The 18,067-nt window shown below is 37.5% G+C and overlaps 1 protein-coding gene across 1 annotated transcript in view; it reads left to right on the forward strand.

Annotated features, from left to right (window-relative positions):
- The window catches only part of LOC124169720 (chitin synthase chs-2-like), a 102,441-nt gene that overhangs the window by 68,026 nt on the left and 16,348 nt on the right, over positions 1 to 18,067 (forward strand). Inside the window, exons 11-16 of the mRNA XM_046548408.1 lie at positions 2,669 to 2,931; positions 6,305 to 6,515; positions 7,571 to 7,765; positions 8,480 to 8,706; positions 9,694 to 9,861; positions 11,712 to 12,020. Of these exons, the coding sequence (XP_046404364.1) occupies positions 2,669 to 2,931; positions 6,305 to 6,515; positions 7,571 to 7,765; positions 8,480 to 8,706; positions 9,694 to 9,861; positions 11,712 to 12,020 (1,373 nt within the window). The remainder of the gene's footprint in view (positions 1 to 2,668; positions 2,932 to 6,304; positions 6,516 to 7,570; positions 7,766 to 8,479; positions 8,707 to 9,693; positions 9,862 to 11,711; positions 12,021 to 18,067) is intronic.

Here is an 18,067-nt window from a genome sequence, read left to right on the forward strand (position 1 = left end):
CATGGTTTATTACCTTTTTATGTTGTATTTTGTGATCTACTGTGGATCAAAAACGTTTACTGTCAGATGGAGTCACACCACAATCACTATCGTTGAAAATGTGACTCTTTTCTGCTAGTATGTTATTTCTAAAACTCCTCATAACGATAGAAATGTGGCATTAATGCAAGTAAATGTCAATGTTAGGCATTTTGATTTTAGTTAATTGACTTACCAAATTCACTAAAGATGAAAACATTTTTTGCCTCTAAAAAACTCTCTCCAGATTTCGTATGATTATTCGATGATGGGTTTTAGATGACTTTGTTTTAGTTAAATGGTCACATAATAACAAGTTTATTTATCTAATTTTCACTCCAAGTATTGGGATCCGAGAGTGCAATTTTTTTCGTATTTAATGTAAACTATTTTTTACACACTTTAATTTCGTTCACCAACAGATGTCGGGGTCACGATTAAGACAATGAAAATTGACTGTGTTCGAATTTTGATCTTCATGGGCCACGGCTTCAGACTAACATACAGCAATAGAAGAAGCCATGAATGATGTAGAATTTGAGTTTTTCCCGGTATATAGTCTGAAGGAATAGTCATGTATCGGGTTTCAAACCATTTCTTGTTTTGGGTAACGTTTGAACAAGTCACCCAAAACAGCAGTGGGAGACCCAAGTGGGAGAGAGACCCAGTGGGAGGCCCAAGAATTATTCTTAGAGTCCAAAATGGTTCACCAGCACATACAGCACAACTGTGTGACAAAATTTGTTTGACCAGTATGACAGTCGTAACTTTTTAGTATGGAGGGTGTTTCTCTTTAACTTTTTAATATGGAGGGTGGAATTCCAAAGGGGTATTTGCTCTGCTTACATTAAAATTGAATAATGCCATACATTGGAAAGAAGAACTGAATTTTACTCTTTGATGCTTGATTAATGATCTCCATGACAATCAGTGCTGAGCTGTATTTCAAATACAAGTATTTTAAAATATTTATTTAAAATACATTTGTAATTTGTATTTGTTATTCCAACACACGACCTAAATGTATCTTGTATTTTGTATTTCAAATACAGATTTTTGGTATTTTCCCATTCTAAAATAAAAAATATGTTTGTAAAATTAATCTTCAGAGACTACTTCATTTTCATAAGAATCGTTTTCTTCATGTTTGCAATTATACTTAACGTGCGAATACAGGTATTTTTAAGATCTCTTAGTTTCCATACAAATGTATTTTGTATTTTAAAAGTTATTTAAAATACTATTTTGTAGTTTGCATTGAAATACATATGGAGCAATATTTTGTATATTGTAATTCAAATACTCCTCAGCCAGTATTTTGCTCAGCCATGATGACAATTAATGGTAGTTTGGAAGAACCGTGGTAGGAAAGGAATTGGTCCCCTTCTCCATGCTTTTGTAAAATTCATACATTTGTAGCTTATAGTTTGGGGTGAACTCTATTCTTCATCTATTGAAACTAACCTTCAGGTTGAATCACAGAGTGAGAGTGAATGATAGTTTAAGCAAATAAGCATTGGCAAAGTGTTTCCGGAAAACGTGGATATCTTTATTGTATCATTTCGCTATAGTAGTGGAGGGGGCACGATATGTATTCTTGGTGCCTTGGAAGAGCTATAGTGTGCTATTCTGGTTCGGTATTTGGAGGAGGCGACCGTCAGCTGAGGTCATTTTCGCCATGAGGGAAGGGTATGGAAGGAAGGGTGGAGAGTAACCCGGCGTCGGCATTAGCCTGCTCTTAACGAAAGACGCCAAGGGGACCACGGCTTAACGTCCCATCCGACGGACGGTGTGCTGCGCTTGAATTATCCTCCACACAACACTCAAGAAGGGATCGGGCAGTCTCCGTAAATTCTCTGCCACTGCCGGGATTTGAACCCGAACCCACGGGGTGGGAAGCCAACACTATAGCCACCACACCAACCCGATCCTCAGTGCTCTATTCTCTCACCAATACCATAGGTGGACATGAGAAGATCTGAAACATGTATAAAGGAAGGAGGAGGGATGGAAATTGCAATAAATATAAACAGAGGTCAATGTTACCACAATTAGTTATTAGACATTTTATATTTATTAATGCATTTCATGTATTTTGTTAGAAATCATTTTTTTTCTCAATGATAGAAATTAGATTGAAATTGTCTGGGCAGAAATAACTATGTATATCAATTAGTTATTTTGCATGGCTTGAGAGAGAGACCCAGTCAGAGAAAAAAATACTGCCATCAAATCACAACTTAAATATTTATAGAAGTATTGTTACTGGTTAAGTTAGATATACTTTGAGCATTTTGAAGACAACCTAGTTTGTCCCCATCTCACAGTGAACTTTCTTTTTATTTCACATGAAGGTCCATTCTTTTCTATTCCCCCCTTGTTTACCCAACATTCTTCACTCTAACATAGTTTTGAACACACACTCTTTTCTCAACAACCACGTTTCCACACCCAAAAGTGCTGCACTAATTCGTAAATGTTTGCTTCTGTTTATTGATTTTTTTGATTTTCAAATTTACTCATTTGTGCACATAATATTAAAAATGAATGGTTTATGCATAGAAAAATATTTACATATTTAGGATGTTGAAAGGTATGCACATATTTGATTTTTGTATTTTCATTTGTTTTTTTATTTGTCCATTTGCAGTACACATCTTTTTTGATGATGCCTTTGAATTGACTGATGATGAATATGAAGAAAAAATCGTGAATCAATTCGTGAAGTTGTTGGTGACAACAATTGAGGAAGCAGCCCACGAAGTTCATGACGAGAAAATTAAAATAAGGCCGCCAAAAAAATATCCCACTCCTTATGGTGGTCGCCTGGTGTGGACTCTTCCTGGGAAAAACAAACTGTATGCCCATTTGAAGGATATGACGAAAATCCGGAAGAAGAAGAGATGGAGTCAGGTATGCACAGGGGGGAAGCTAGCGTAATCCAAGTGGTTATTCTAGCTCCTTGGCCCCTCAAAAGTAATCAATAAACTTGATGCAGATGTATGAGGATTGTACATAAAGTAAGGTTCCATAGTTTTTACAAATAGAAAGCTTTTTTAATTGTTATTAATTTTCAAATCATTGAAAAGCTTACACTTTTGCCTATTTTTCAACGCAGTCTCCATTTTTTCAACTCACTTTTAAAGACAATGCTCAGCATTTGTATCCCTAAGTTGAAGAAGTCTCCTGCCAACCCGTTGAGGTAGCGTGTGACCTCTGCTCAGCCTTCATCGCCTCTCTTGAAGCATTTGCCACTTAAGTGTTTTGTTTCAGGGTGTAATGGAACACCCATGTTTCACCTCCCGTGATGATAGAGTCCAACAACTTCTCCATGTTGCCTCCCTCCTCACATTGCTGAAGAAAATTGCGAGCACAGTCAAGGCGTTGCTCTTTGTGTCCATCAGTCAACTTCCGGGGGACCCAGGGAGCACACATCTTGTGATAATCCAACGTTTCTATTAAAGTTCTTTCAATTGTGCCGCGGGAAGCTTCAGGAATGCGTCCAACAAGTTCACGGACAGTGATTCTCCAATCTTTGAGCAACTCACCGTTGATCTTCTGGACACCGGCGGTTTTCCACTCCGTTCTTCATCATGAACTTCTGTGCGAGCCTGAGCAGAAGCCCTGCAGCATTTGTGGACGTAAATTTGTGGGAAAGAAAGAAAAAAAGAAATTTGTGGACGTGCTGAACGGACATGCACTCTTCACCATAAACTTCAGTCAGTTGCCGATGAATCTCCATGGGCGGTAACTTCCTCGCATGGAGAAATCAGATTACTGCTCAACCTCACAATTTGCAGGAATCGGGATCAACACTTCCATTGTTGATGGTTAAGGAGACAATAATGAGCGACATAGTGAATCGTGGACTCGAGAGTAGGGGAACTACTGCACACGGCACTGTTGTGGGATATAGCCTAGCACCTTCCCTCAACATTGTAGCCCATTGGGAACCTTACTTTTGGCACAACCCTCGTATGTAAAATAATGACTGCATAATTAACATTTTACGTACTGGGGTATTTAAATGCCTTTTAACCCTCTGTTCCGGCGGATTTTTAAACCTTAATCTTAGAACATGCATAGTCATAGTAACAATTCCGTAACTTATTTAAAAATTAATATTTTTAAACGGGACTTTGAATGTAGTACTCACAAATAATTTCAGTATTTCCTCTTTGTGTGATATTCCATAAACATTTTTCTTTGTGGAGTGGAACGCCGCAAGTTGAGCACACATACCTAGTCTCTTTCCTAATTTTTCTTGAAGCACACACTTTGCATCTTCTGGTGTGGTATTTTTCCTTCCCCTTCCCAATGATAGGGATGAGATGATGTCTACAAAGGTCTCTCGAGAAGTGTTGTGGGTGATCTCTTGAAGGGACACGCTCTGTTGGCTTATCTTCGCAGTCCAAGGATGACTCAACTGACTCTTTACTCGCTGCCCTCTCTTTGGCGATCTGGAGCAAAAATCCTTTGAAACGAATGCTACTTGAAACGTTTAGAGTTTTATAAACCCTATAAGAATTGAATAGAGCACAATTTATGAGCCACAGTACTACCATATTCCTCCGAATATAGTCCTCCTCTGAATATAGTCCCCCCCCCCCCCTAATTTTGAGGCTTGAGTTTCTGGAAAAAATTAAAAAAATGGGTTTGAATATAGTCCCCCCCCTTAACTTTTATCACGGGCATTTTTGGAAAGAAAGGGGGGACTATATTCAGACATATACGGTACTTTCTTCTACCATTTCATTGTTTTTCTCGTTATGGAGTAATAGGAATCTTGGCACTTTGCGCAGAAAGTAATAGCGAGATTTTAGTTCTAAATTGAAGTCCGATATTTAAGTCCGAGCCATAATTGCAAAACTTGAGTCTGATACAGAATTGTCAAAGGCAGAAATTGAGATCTGAGCTAAATATATTGGAATCTGGGCTAAAAAACTGGGATCTGGCGTAAAAAATTTGGTATCTAGGCTAAAAAAGTTGACATCTGGACTAAAAAAATTAGGGTATGGGCTATAAAAATTGGGATCTGGGCTAAAAAATTGAGATGTGGGCTTAAAAAAATAGGGAACAGGGCTAAATGAAATTGGGACCTGGGCTAAATGAAATTGAGATCCGGGCTATAAAAATTGGGATCTAGGCTAAAAAAGGTATCTGGGATAAACAAATTGGCATCTGGGCTTTAAAAAATGGGCTCTTGGCAAAAAATTGTAAACTGGGCTAAAATGTTTGATCTAAGCTTAAAAAATGGCATCTAGGCTATAAATTTTGAATTTGGACTATAAAAATTGGAATTTGGGCTTAAAAAAATATGAATTTCGGCTTTAATAAATCAGCATAGTGTCTAAATGACGAGAATTCTCGTCATCCGTCCAGAACGCTTTGGAAGACAATGATGAGAATTCTCGCCATCCATATGCAACATGTTAAAAATAAATGATATTGTATGTGTACTATTTAATCAGTTCTCGATCGGCTACACTTTATCCTAAGTCTTGAATTAGTCTCTCCTCAATGCTCTGCTCAAAGATTTCAGTAAAATATCATTTTGTCTTTCTTTCTCTGAAACAAAATGTACATGATATAATCATGAGCTTTTATTCATGTTATAAGAAAACATTTTGTGTTCCATTAGCCTATTCAGATTACCCTTACATTTTGCCATTGCACCAGCATTAACCTTCAGCACCCAGAATTCAGCATCATGCAAATTGATGTAATTTAAAACGATAGTATATACAAGTACCTTTGTTACAAGGTCATTCTGCTGATTTGAACTTATTTTCCAATAGAATAGTGATGGTTAGAATATTAAATTGATCAAAACTGAATCCATAATTTTCTTGATTCTTTATCCAGCATCCAAATGCATTACCAATTTCAGATAAAAAAATCCCAACACTCATTATTTTTTAATTCAGTTTGATTGTATCATCATGTTGTGAAAATAGCGTTTCCTGCCTTACAAAAACTGTAAGTGCATGTATAATTTCCAGTACATATATGCTAAATATTTCATTATAAATAATAGTTAAATATAAATAAAAAATTCTCAGGTACAAATACGTTAGTCCAAAGTGGCCATAATACAAATTTCTTATTTGTGGAATCACTTGAATCTACTATTCATGGATTTTTTGGGGATAGAATTTTTTTAATACTTGTCCCCTAGTTATCTTCCATTTAAACTCGTACTAGTTCATTGTTTATGGGTTGATCATTTGTTCACTAAGACAAAGCAATCATCCACTCATTTCAGTATCTTTTCTTCTTTCCGTAGTGCATGTATATGTACTATTTGCTGGGCTATCGACTGATGGAACTTCCAATCCATAAATGCCGCAAGCAAGTGAGAGCTGAAAACACTTTCATCTTAGCTCTAGATGGAGACATTGACTTCAAACCAAAGTCAGTGCAACTGCTTGTCGATTTAATGAAAAAGAACCCACGGCTCGGGGCTGCATGCGGAAGAATTCATCCAGTTGGTTCTGGTAAGAAGTGCATCTTTTAAGAAAGTCACGCTACAAGGGGTGTCCAGAAAGTAAAAGAATTAAATTTTTCTAATTTATAAAAGAGAAGTTAATTTTTTTTATTTACATGATATTGAAGGCATATGCCACTTATTTTTCCACGTAGCCAATTTCCGTTCTATGCAGATTTTAAGCATTCATACCTTCTGTCTCCTCCGTATCTCATCCAAAAGCTGCCTCCCCTCGCCAACCATATCCAGCACTTCGTCGTTCCTTTTCCTCTCCGTCCATTTCACCCTCTCCATTCTTCTCCATACCCACATCTCGAATGCCTCCAATCTTTTCTCGTCTTCTTTCCTCAGTGTCCACGTTTCCGCACCGAAGAGAGCTACACTCCAAATCAAACTCTTCACTAACCTTTTCTTTAAACTTTCACATAACGATTCTCTCAGAAGTTCCTTCCTGTTCATGAACGCCTCCTTTGCTAGTGCTATTCGCTTCCTGATGTCCTTGCTACTGTGTCCGTTTTCCTCTAATGTGCTGCCTAAATAGTTGAACTGCTCTACCTGTTCAAGTTTTTCCCCACCTACTTTTATCTTGAGTCTCACATTCCTCGCTCGCAATGCTTTACAAAACCGCATAAGCTTAGTCTTCTTGTGATTAATCCTCATCCCATACTCCTCGCACCGCTCGTCTAACGCATCCACTAGAGCCTGCAGTCCCCTCCCTCACTGGCTAATCAGTGCGTCATCATCCGCGAACCTCACAGATTTAAACATCATTCCTCCCACTTTCACTCCAGATTCCAACTCGTTCCACTCCTCTCCACCACTCACTGTGGCCAAATATATAATGAAAAAAATTCCCATGGTGCGAGAGCTCAAAAGTTCTCTGACTTTCTGGACAAGCTTCGTATTAAACAAAATGTATCAATTCTTGGACTGGCTGAAAGGTATCAAAAATTAAATAAATTTGATAAGTTATAAGTTTAATAATTTATTAATGCTATAATGTAATAACTAAATTCCAACTCACTGCTTTTGATGTAATTTACTAATGAAAAAACTTCTTTGCAGGGCCCATGGTATGGTACCAGAAATTTGAGTATGCAGTTGGTCATTGGCTACAGAAGGCTACAGAGCATACAATTGGTACAGTACTCTGCAGTCCAGGCTGCTTCTCCTTGTTTCGAGGCACAGCTCTCATGGAAGTAATGAGCCGTTACACTGCAGTTTCAAAAGAAGCAAGGCACTACGTCCAATTTGATCAAGGTGAGGAAATTTCACAATGTACATAATACATAATATGTATGAACTTGTGAAAGGAAGGTGACATGCCGTAGTGCATGACTTAGTTGGCATATTTTTGTGTTTTGCTGCAAAATTTGTATTAATTTATGGTTTGTTTACTTTACCTAAGTAATAAATTTCAATCATGTAAACATTAGATGCATTGCAACGGCATTATATTAGTCAAAACATCAAACATTTTTCTTGGGTTGTCATGAGGTTTCTCAGGATCAGTATTGAATCATGCCTCATCAATTCTACTGTGCATGTGTAACATGAAACAACTGAGTGATAAGCATGTCATGAATGGGCTCCTTAGGTGCTAATATATTCAGTGTGACGTTTGAGGTCTGGGTTGATATTGGGTCCGACCACCAATGAAGGAATGTCGTATCAGAATTGCAAATAAAAATTGTTAATTACGATTGGTTGTACCTTGTGAGATTTATTTGAGAGCCTGAGGTTGCTGATCCTGTGCAAATGCTGAAACTTCTTGGAACTGATATTGAAATATGGCCACGTATTATTATCTAGAAACGTAAAAAAATAAAACTAGTTTTGCTCAGTGCAAATACATATTTGGTTATTGAACCGTTGATTATGAGTTATGTATTCTGAAATTGTGGATCTACCAACTTGCTATGCAGTGACCATTGAGTGACCATTGTGCAAAATGTGTTTCTCCATTTTTAATAGGGGAAGACAGGTGGCTCTGCACTTTGCTGCTCCAACAAGGATTCCACGTGGAGTATTCAGCTGCAAGTGATGCGTACACCCACTGCCCTGAAGGTTTTAATGAGTTCTACAATCAGAGACGAAGATGGGTTCCCTCCACTATGGCCAACATCATGGATTTGCTCGGAGACTTCAGGAAAACTGTCAAATTAAACGATAGCATATCAACTCTATACATTGGATATCAGGTATTCTTAACCTTTAGCAACTAAATTGTACATCCTCCACTGCCAATTGAAAGTATTCTATGTGAGTTTTTCTTCCTTTCTGGCTGAAAGAAAGTAGGTGGGAGACCCATGTGATCAGAAATGCCAATTGTAAAATTGATGTGGCAAGACAGAATTATGGAAGATATCAGAGGCGTAGCCAGGAATTTCGTTCAGGGGGGTCCAAAACTAGGGCGGAAAATTAGAAAAAAACAGGGTTCTATGCATAATGGTTTGTAAACTAATTTTAACACTTTTCATCATCGAAAAAGCTTCATTTGTTAAAGAAATATTTTTTAAATTCATGATTTTTAAATATACATTTCGTTTTCTTTTACGACGGAAAATAATTGTGTTCTTATGTTTTGAGGGGGTCTGGCCCCCCCTTGGCTACGACACTGGAAGATATTTTATAAAGGCCAATTGTAGGTGATTTGTTGAATTTTATACTTGCCCCAGTGTGGGTCGCCATAGTGGATCGCAATGTGTAACTCCCGAAGGAGCGGCATGACCTGGCAGTGATCACTCATATATGTACTGTCCTCCCAGACAAAGTGATCAACCCATGTGTCTCTGACCTTCAAACTATACTTGTTAGGGGACCTTGTGTGCTGCACCTGCATAAAAATCCAAAATTATATCATCATTACAACCAGTTACGTACAATGTATTACATATTGAAGTAAAGTTGATTCAATAAATCAAAATCAGAACTTTCTACGTTAATTTCTCTTCTTGTAGCCAAAAATGAGGACAATCTAAAGCGTGTGAGCAGTTGAATTAAGATATCATCGCTAGTAATGTAGAAATGGTGGTTATTTATAATCACCATATCCTGCCACCTAACATTTCCTGTTACCCAGCGATTTAATGACTGCGAAAAGATTAATTTCAATATTTCAAATATATTAATTTAATTATTGATGATACCATCGATTTTCTGACCTCTGTACGCTTATCCCTTCACAGATGGTGCTAATGGCTGGGAGTATACTAGGACCAGGTACTATATTTTTGATGCTTGTCGGAGCTTTCAATGCAGCATTTAAGATTGATAACTACACCAGTTTTTACTATAACCTCATTCCAATTCTGGTTTTCATGTTTGTCTGCTTTCTCTGCAAATCCGATGTTCAGGTAAGGATGCATACCTTTAAACCTCATGCGATGTGCATCATTTGAATAGTGTTCCACGAATTTCAAAATTCATTTTGTATGGTAATTTTACCTCATTTTTTTCTATTTAGATAACTATGTCAGGTCTATCATTCTTTTGATTGTTGAAAACTATATTAAGTAAACACTTTATTGGCCAACGTTAAAATTAATAAATATTTGGACTCTTTATTTCATATTTCATTATAATAGATGCAGAAATAGAAAAGCTAGAAAGATTGAGGCCCAAAAAATTGATTTCTTGGAAAAAATTATGGTGCATTTTCCCACCTTTGGTGGAATATGGGTTCCACCGTTTTATACCCAGTAAATATCTCGACTGAATGCCATTGTTTTGAATTAACAGTATTTTCTGACATAAGTTACAAGAATTTGCTGCAAAATACAGTGAATGCAGCTGGTTCCCTGTAACACCTTCATGCCTAAGGAGCAATGAGGGTTCCATTACTTACAATCAACAAGAAGTTGTGTGAAAATTCCACCGAGGAAAATATCATTTGCCGTGACCAGGATTCAAACCTGGATTTCCTGACTGAGATGCGTGAGATCTGGGTTTGAATCTCGGTCAAGGTGAATGATTTTTTTGTGGAATTTTCACTCAATTTGTGCATTGCGAGTGACTCCATAAAATTATTACCGTGGATAGTCCCGGTATACTTGAAATCAACAAAAATTTGTTGACCCCATGAAGTTTTAGTACATAAATATGTATTTCTAAGTAGGCTTCCGCTCTGATTATGATGATATCTGGTTTTTCCGGGTATTCTTCCACGTTTGTCCATTTTGTGTCCTACAAAATGGATAAACATGGAAGAATACCAGGAAAAATCACCAGATATCATCATAATGTATTTCCTGTGATGCCATGAGTGTTTTTTTTTGTCATTTGCATATTATTGGTCCATATAATGCATAGAAATATCACTGAAAATGATTCTAACTGAATTTAACTCAGTTTTTAAGTACTGCAGTCATAATTACCTCTTCTGTCATAACCCATTACTAAAAATAATTCTCAGTCACCCATGGCATCAAAAATGCACTGGAATTTTATCGCTCCATGGCCATCTCAATGATCAGCATGGTGTGAGGAAACTTTCATTGATGTCACTATCAAGGGTGGATCCAGGATTTTTTGGGGGTCTGACAGGCAAATGGTATTCTCATATTCGGAATTAACCCCCTCCACTTCGATTAATTTTCTGAATATCGTGCTCCTATTCTCTATTTATTTTTTCTGTGGTTCTCTTTATAATGATAGGTAATGAAATATGTTTTCAAATCAACGTAGAACCGTGAAGTAAAATGTGATTATTAAACATGGAGAATACAGCCATCGCTACTCGAATAAAATCATTTTTATCCTTCCAATTCATCACATTTTATGATCTATGAATTATTTATGTATACTATGAATGTGTTAACATTGTTAAGCTTTCAAAATAATTATATTGTTCCCCTAAATTGTACTTAAATTATGTAAAACCGATGACGAGATACGCTCGTCATTGAGCGTTTTGCCATCGAAAGTTCAAGACGAGCTCGACTCCTCATTACAGCGCAAGGGGTTAATAACAACACTCAGCAATTATTGTACGAAATATGCTCTTCATCGTCATACTCCGCACCACTAAATAAAATGAAAGTAATGATATTGGGCCTGTATTAAAAATCTTGTCTATTTTATAAGTGTCTGGGGGGGACACTTGCCCCCCCCCCCCCTAAATCCACCTGTAGTCACTATGACTAGAGGTCAACTTGTTAAAAGATTGAATTGATTTTTACTAACTTGTAATTCTTTCATTTTCCAGCTATGGGTGGCATTGTTAATCAGCACACTGTATGCTCTCGTGATGGTGGCCGTTCTGGTGGGAATAATGATGCAAATGGCTGAGGACGGCCCCCTGGCTCCTTCATCTCTCTTCTTGTTCACGGTCGCGGGAGAATTCATCATCACTGCTTTTCTGCACCCCAAGGAATTCTTCTGCCTCATTCACGGAGTAACTTACTACATCACTGTGCCATCCATGTACTTGCTCCTCATCATTTACTCAATATTTAACTTAAATAACGTCAGCTGGGGTACCCGTGAAATTATCTCGAATAAGAAGAAACGAGAGGTAAGATTTTCATAATCATCAATAATAATTTTTAAAAATTTAGGTTTTATTAAATACACCAAAGGATGAAGTTTGCCATGGAAAAATATTTGGCTTAGCCGGGATTCGAACCCGGATCTCCCGAATGCCGGTCAGGCATATTAACCAGTTCCACCACCAAGCCATTTTCTCAGAGCAAACTTCGGGATGGGTTTTACCAAACAAGATGTTGACGTCACAAGTCCAAACTGTGGCACATGTGGCGAGGGTCGTGCTTACTAAGCCACTGTCGGGGTATTTGTGGGCATTAGCTGGTTAGGGCATTGGGTTAGGGCATTTGTGGTAGCCTTCTGAAAAAGATTTTGGCAGTGGCGGTTTGCCCATAAGGACTCTCGGACGCCGCCCCTCCCAAATATTCGAAAAAGTAAAAAAAATTAATAGCCATTAATTTATAATTATACATCTGATTAATAAAAGCGTTTTTTCAGTCCCATACATCGAAAGTGTTGGAAAAACACGAAAAGAAATAGCGCGATAAGTTCGTATTTGTAGCCGTGGGGCGCTGGCCAGAACGTCCCAATCCTACCCCATGCGGTTATATGGAGAGTGGTAGTGGTGGGGGCCGCTGGTGCTATGACGCGTCTAACGTTGTGCCTTATGGAAGTCTTGGGACGTCGTCCGAAAATGCGCAGAGCGACGAGTGAGCTGACATCGCTGCGCAGGCCGGCGGGCGTCTACTTGGTGCTGCCACAGAAAAGGGGCGTACGGAATCAGAATGGTCACTGTACTGGGTGTAGTTATACGATTTTAATTTTTAATTACTGGTAGGTATTGCTACAGTAAATAAATTATCCCATTATGCTTGCGTTTTTTGGTGTTTGAATTCCGGAACACATAAAATCCAACCAGTTAAAGGCCGTATTGACGAAGGAAAACTATTCTCTACTATTTGACACAGTTCTGTTATGATTACGAATTTCAAGAACCTTGGGGAAACTAATATTATAATATTTAGGCCTTAACAATGTATTCATATCTTCCCGATGATTAGAAATGCGGTACCTATTTTTCAGTAGCTATAAATTTATCAAAAGACCTGCAGTATTAGGAAAAATCAGTTAACATTCCCCACTGATTTATAATTTAAGAAATAGTTGCGTGCGTGAAAGGGTGAAGGATTAAATATAATTTAAATCGTTAAGCGCGACTTTAAATAGAGTCATTCAATTAATGTCATGAAGTGCCGCGTACAATGCACCTTTTGTGTGTAGGTTCATCATTTTTCTAGCCGTCCTTGTTGTATTAGTTCATGTTCACCTAATTCCTCAGCGGCAGAGCGGTAGCTGTCTGACGGAAAATGCCCACTTGGGTCTGATTTATGTGGCCTCGAAGAGTTCATATCAGTGCGGAAATCCTTACAGCTCCCATCTGTGGCTCAGTCGAGTCGTCTTCTTTTACGATCTAGAACTTATTTTCTATTATATCATGGCAATGATTTCGAAGACACGGTTATTCCAAATGCGACCCGTTGGCGTCTCGTGTGTTTACCACATATGAATCTTAGACTCAAGGAGATGGTCCGTGACGTCCTTTGTTTGCTTGAATGCCTTTGCTGACCTTAAATTCGTCCCTCAGCTGAATCAGCATTAGTGGACCACGACTTCTATCTCCCTTGAGTCGTCCTTATAGTAACGGCAAGACTCTCGGAAAGAACGGAGTGAAATGAGTTCAGACATCATTTTCGAGGAGTTAATTGTGCGTAATTGCCGATTAAGAAGTTTCTTAGTGCTGTGTGTACATTCAAGAAGACAATTTTGAATTAATCAACAGTGCTCGTTTTTTTAAGGGAAATATAGGGAAAAATTGTCCCAATTCTGTGTCCAGGCACCTTGTTCTTTTTGGTCGTATTTTTCGTCGGCCTATTTTGTGTCGTCCCTTGTTTATTTATAGACTAGTGCCCTTGCCATGTGTTTAATCAGAAAGAAATTGTTGTCCAGCGCTGATTTCAACGAACGTGTAATTGATCACTTTGCTGGACAGAATGAAAGAAGGATGGACTTTTGCAATATAACGAAAGGCCTGTGAGTATTTCATATTTTGTTTAAAATGTGTGAGAAATGTTTAATTGTTGATTTTAAATCATACTGTATTCAAGAAGCAACGCGAACACCGCCATCAAAGTTTACATCTGCAATAGCAAAGCGCGCGCATTCTAGTAGTGTTTGTTGCCTAGTGGAAGTCAGTGACACTCTCCTCCCTCCTCAGGTGTTACAAGTGTCATTGCTACCTAAATCATTGCAAATGTTAAATAGATTTGACAAATAACGCATTATGACTGAAAAACGAACACCATAAGTGTATTGCGGGCATATCCGCACGAAGAATGTAGGCGCTAAAACCTAAAGTTACGTATTTTCGTTTGTATTTGCAAAATATCGCAGCAAATATATTTTTAGTCTTCAAGATCATTGATCAGTATCATCGAGAGTCCGGACTAAGCCGATCCGTATGACCGAGAGTCTACTGCATTTAGTATTTATTAATCAAGCTTTATTAGGAAAACTAGGTATTTTTGTTGAAAAAAACGGAACGTATGGCATCACAGAATTTAATTCCTAGATTGCCGTAAAAACTTAATAAAATACACGAAATATTAAAAAATTATGACCCCCCGGTGGAGTGCGCCCCCCCTAGCATTTGACTCACGAGCCGCCACTGGATTTTGGTTTTAATGAAAGAATGGGAATATATTCTATCATTTAATGCAAGAGTCTGCAGGCTGCATGTTCAAATATGAATGGCTACATAAGACATAAATTCCATTATATTCATTTGTTAACACCCCAGTGAGAAATGGGTGGTGGAATCCACGTTGAGTGGTGGATATTTGGTGGTGGTGGATATTGAGTGGTTGGACCCACGTGGAATCTACGTTGATTTCAAGTGGATTTGTGGTGATTATCATAAAATGTTAAACAGAATTTCTAATTTGTGGAACTTAACTCTCTGGTGACATTGCGTCATTTATCATCCTGAAACCACGCTACCCACACAGCACACGGACACCTTTCGGACATCCGGTGATTGTCCGCCAAGTGGCCTATGGACATCCTACGGACAGCCGAATTCATACAAAATGATGTCCGCTGCAAGTCCGCATGTCAGTAAAAAAGGTGGCCTATGGACGACCTGAAATTGTCCGCTCTGGACACCTTGAGGACACGTTTAGGTTAGGATTGCATTTTGTTCGATACAAATAAATAATAGGTCCAGACAAGAATTTAAATAAGGCATCAATTCCATGCACAATATTTATTTGGCTTCTTAAAATAATACAATGCAAGAAACTACATACATATTATTAAATTTTCTTCTTCCCCTGCAACCGCTCCTTGGCGTGCCTTAGCCAGTTTTGGATGGCAACCTCCACATCTTTTTCAGCGGTCATGCTCTCCTGCACTGCTCCTGTAATAATGAAGTATATAAACATTTCATTGTAGCAAGAAATTGTATCTTGTACGTAACAAGCAGATTACATAAGACAGGACGCTATAGTCTTATTAGTCACGTGTTTAACATTCTTAAGGTTTCAAAATTAGGAAACCTGTCCATTAGAGGCTGAATACATTTTACAAACTTTTCTTTAACTTTTTCTTGTTCTTAAATAAGAAAAGATGTTGAGTAAAAATATTAATATGTTAGTAATGTATACATTATGATTAAGAACATTTTTCATAGAACAATTGTTGAACTAGATTTTAATCCCAAATATGAGAAGACTGTTTGCCTGTTAGACCCTGGTGCACCATCTAGAAAAAAATTCTTTGATCCATCCTTGCCAGACAGCTAAGTAGAGGTCTCGAAAAAGATATTGGAAAAAGCATTCAAATGGAGGATAATATTTCTGAACAATTGGTCTCTGCTTGAAGATTATGACTACACTAGAGTGAATTGTGTTACATAAGCTGGAGCTAAGGAAGACTAATGCAGAGGAGCTGAATATGATATAGGAGTAAAGGAAACTAGAAAATTTAAAGGAGGAAGTTTAAGTGGACTAGATCTCTTGGGATTAGTGTGAAAACAGCCACACTGATTTGGCACACAAACCACTTAGCTGCATTGGCCGAGATGCAACTTAAAAAAATAGAAACTTTGAAAAACTAGCAAAAACTTGCTGTAGTTAAGGCCATTCCATGATTTAGATCTCCGAATTCTTCCAATCTTAATAATTAAAATAGATCTTCTAATGTAGTCTGGTATCGAGGCAAAAGTGAAAACCTAGCTCACTGGCAATATTCACATTTCGACAGAGACATAACAGGTGAATAGCAGCTAAAGCCTGCTGTGAGCTACTGAAATTTCTATAGCTCCTACAACAACACCTACTTCAAAACATCTTAGTTAGCTAGAGCTACTAGAAAATAGTAGCTTCTGTAGTACTGTGCAACTACCATCCCTGTTGAATAAGTTATCCCATTCTTAAGTTCTACAGGTGTTATACATCGAACTTTTATAGAGCATGAGATCCTTTTCAACCATGTTTTTGGTAATTATACCTCCCATATGCAGAACAAAAATTGTTTTCAAATGTTTGAATTACTTGGTAGTGGAATCTACATCTGAAAATAATACATAACAATACTATTTTCTCTACCTTTAGCATGGAAGGGTGAACCTTGTATTACAAGATGTTCAATAATTATTTAAATTTACTTTATATGAGCTCCCTTAACAGGAGCAACTTGCGAAAAAAGTATCCAGACCAAAATTATTCCTCCTTGCCCAAACCTATATAATAATCAAACGAATACTTACACCTCTCTCTCATGCCTTGCTTTAGCATGTTCCAGCCAACTCTTCACTGTAACTTCCACACTAGAATTGGTGGCTGTATCGTCCTGGTTCAGAGCAACATCTGTAAAGAATGAAGACAAATAAGTATACAGACAATTATAAGAAGAGAGACATACAAACTTATAAATAGAAATAGGAACTAAATAAAATACAGATAAGGTATTTTTATTCAACTCCACTACATGAAAGCTATAGTCAGTAAATGCCTCCAGGTAAATATATCAGGTTCACGATACTCTACACCAAAATGTGTACCGATGGCTGTACGAAAAGATGCACAAGTTCTATTTTCTGGGTATAAGATTTCATGCAGCAGTTTGAGCAAATAAATGAACCATGTAACATAGCCGTAAGGTTTGTTTACACAATATATCACTTATAATTAGACCTTGTTTAGATTCATCCCAAGTTTCTTACAGTCGTCCTATAGTTTCCACTAAATTAAATGCATGGATGACTAATAGCACAGTTACTTAGTTTGTAGTTAAATTAGTTTATAATTTAGTAGGTTAGCAAAGTTGGGCAGAAAAAATATATTAAACGCTATAAAAGTTACGTCGGCATTGTAATTTTTTAATCCCTAAGCCTTATCTTTACTGACATAATAGATCATTTATTTATTTAGGACCTAAAATCTTTAATTATTAACCTAGTTCCATCAAACAGATAAAGAGTATAAAAACTTTTTGTAAAAAGGCTAAACATTGGTGGTTATCCTATCATAACCTTAATCGCCATATCCTATCATAACCCTTCGACCTGAAGACGCTGGCAGGATAGCCAGCGAAACTGTTGTCAACCAACAATCTGACGCGGAAGAAAACCCTGGAGAAATGCAGAGATCAAACCATCGCCGCGGAAACCTACGCTCTAACATCCTATCATAACATTAATGTTCTTTTTCGATGCGTGCGTGAATATACATATCAAAAGAAATCACACGGTGTACTCCGATTTCAAAGAATTAATAATTTACGTGAAACCTATTAATCATATATGCGTGTTGCAAAATCCCCCGGTTACACGTAAGTACAATTCCTAGTTATATATATATATATATATTTTAATATCACGAGATGTGGGTCAATTCCTAGTTATATTTATTGCCAAGAACCCTACTTGATTTGATTTAGGAACGGAACCAAACGGACCGTTCGGACAACAAATTCAGCCGTAGCCTACGTTATCAAAACAACAGGTTCTATTTTATACGC

The sequence above is a fragment of the Ischnura elegans genome, chromosome 12 (genome assembly GCF_921293095.1).
Source record: "Ischnura elegans chromosome 12, ioIscEleg1.1, whole genome shotgun sequence".
In the NCBI taxonomy this organism is placed as follows: domain Eukaryota; kingdom Metazoa; phylum Arthropoda; class Insecta; order Odonata; family Coenagrionidae; genus Ischnura; species Ischnura elegans.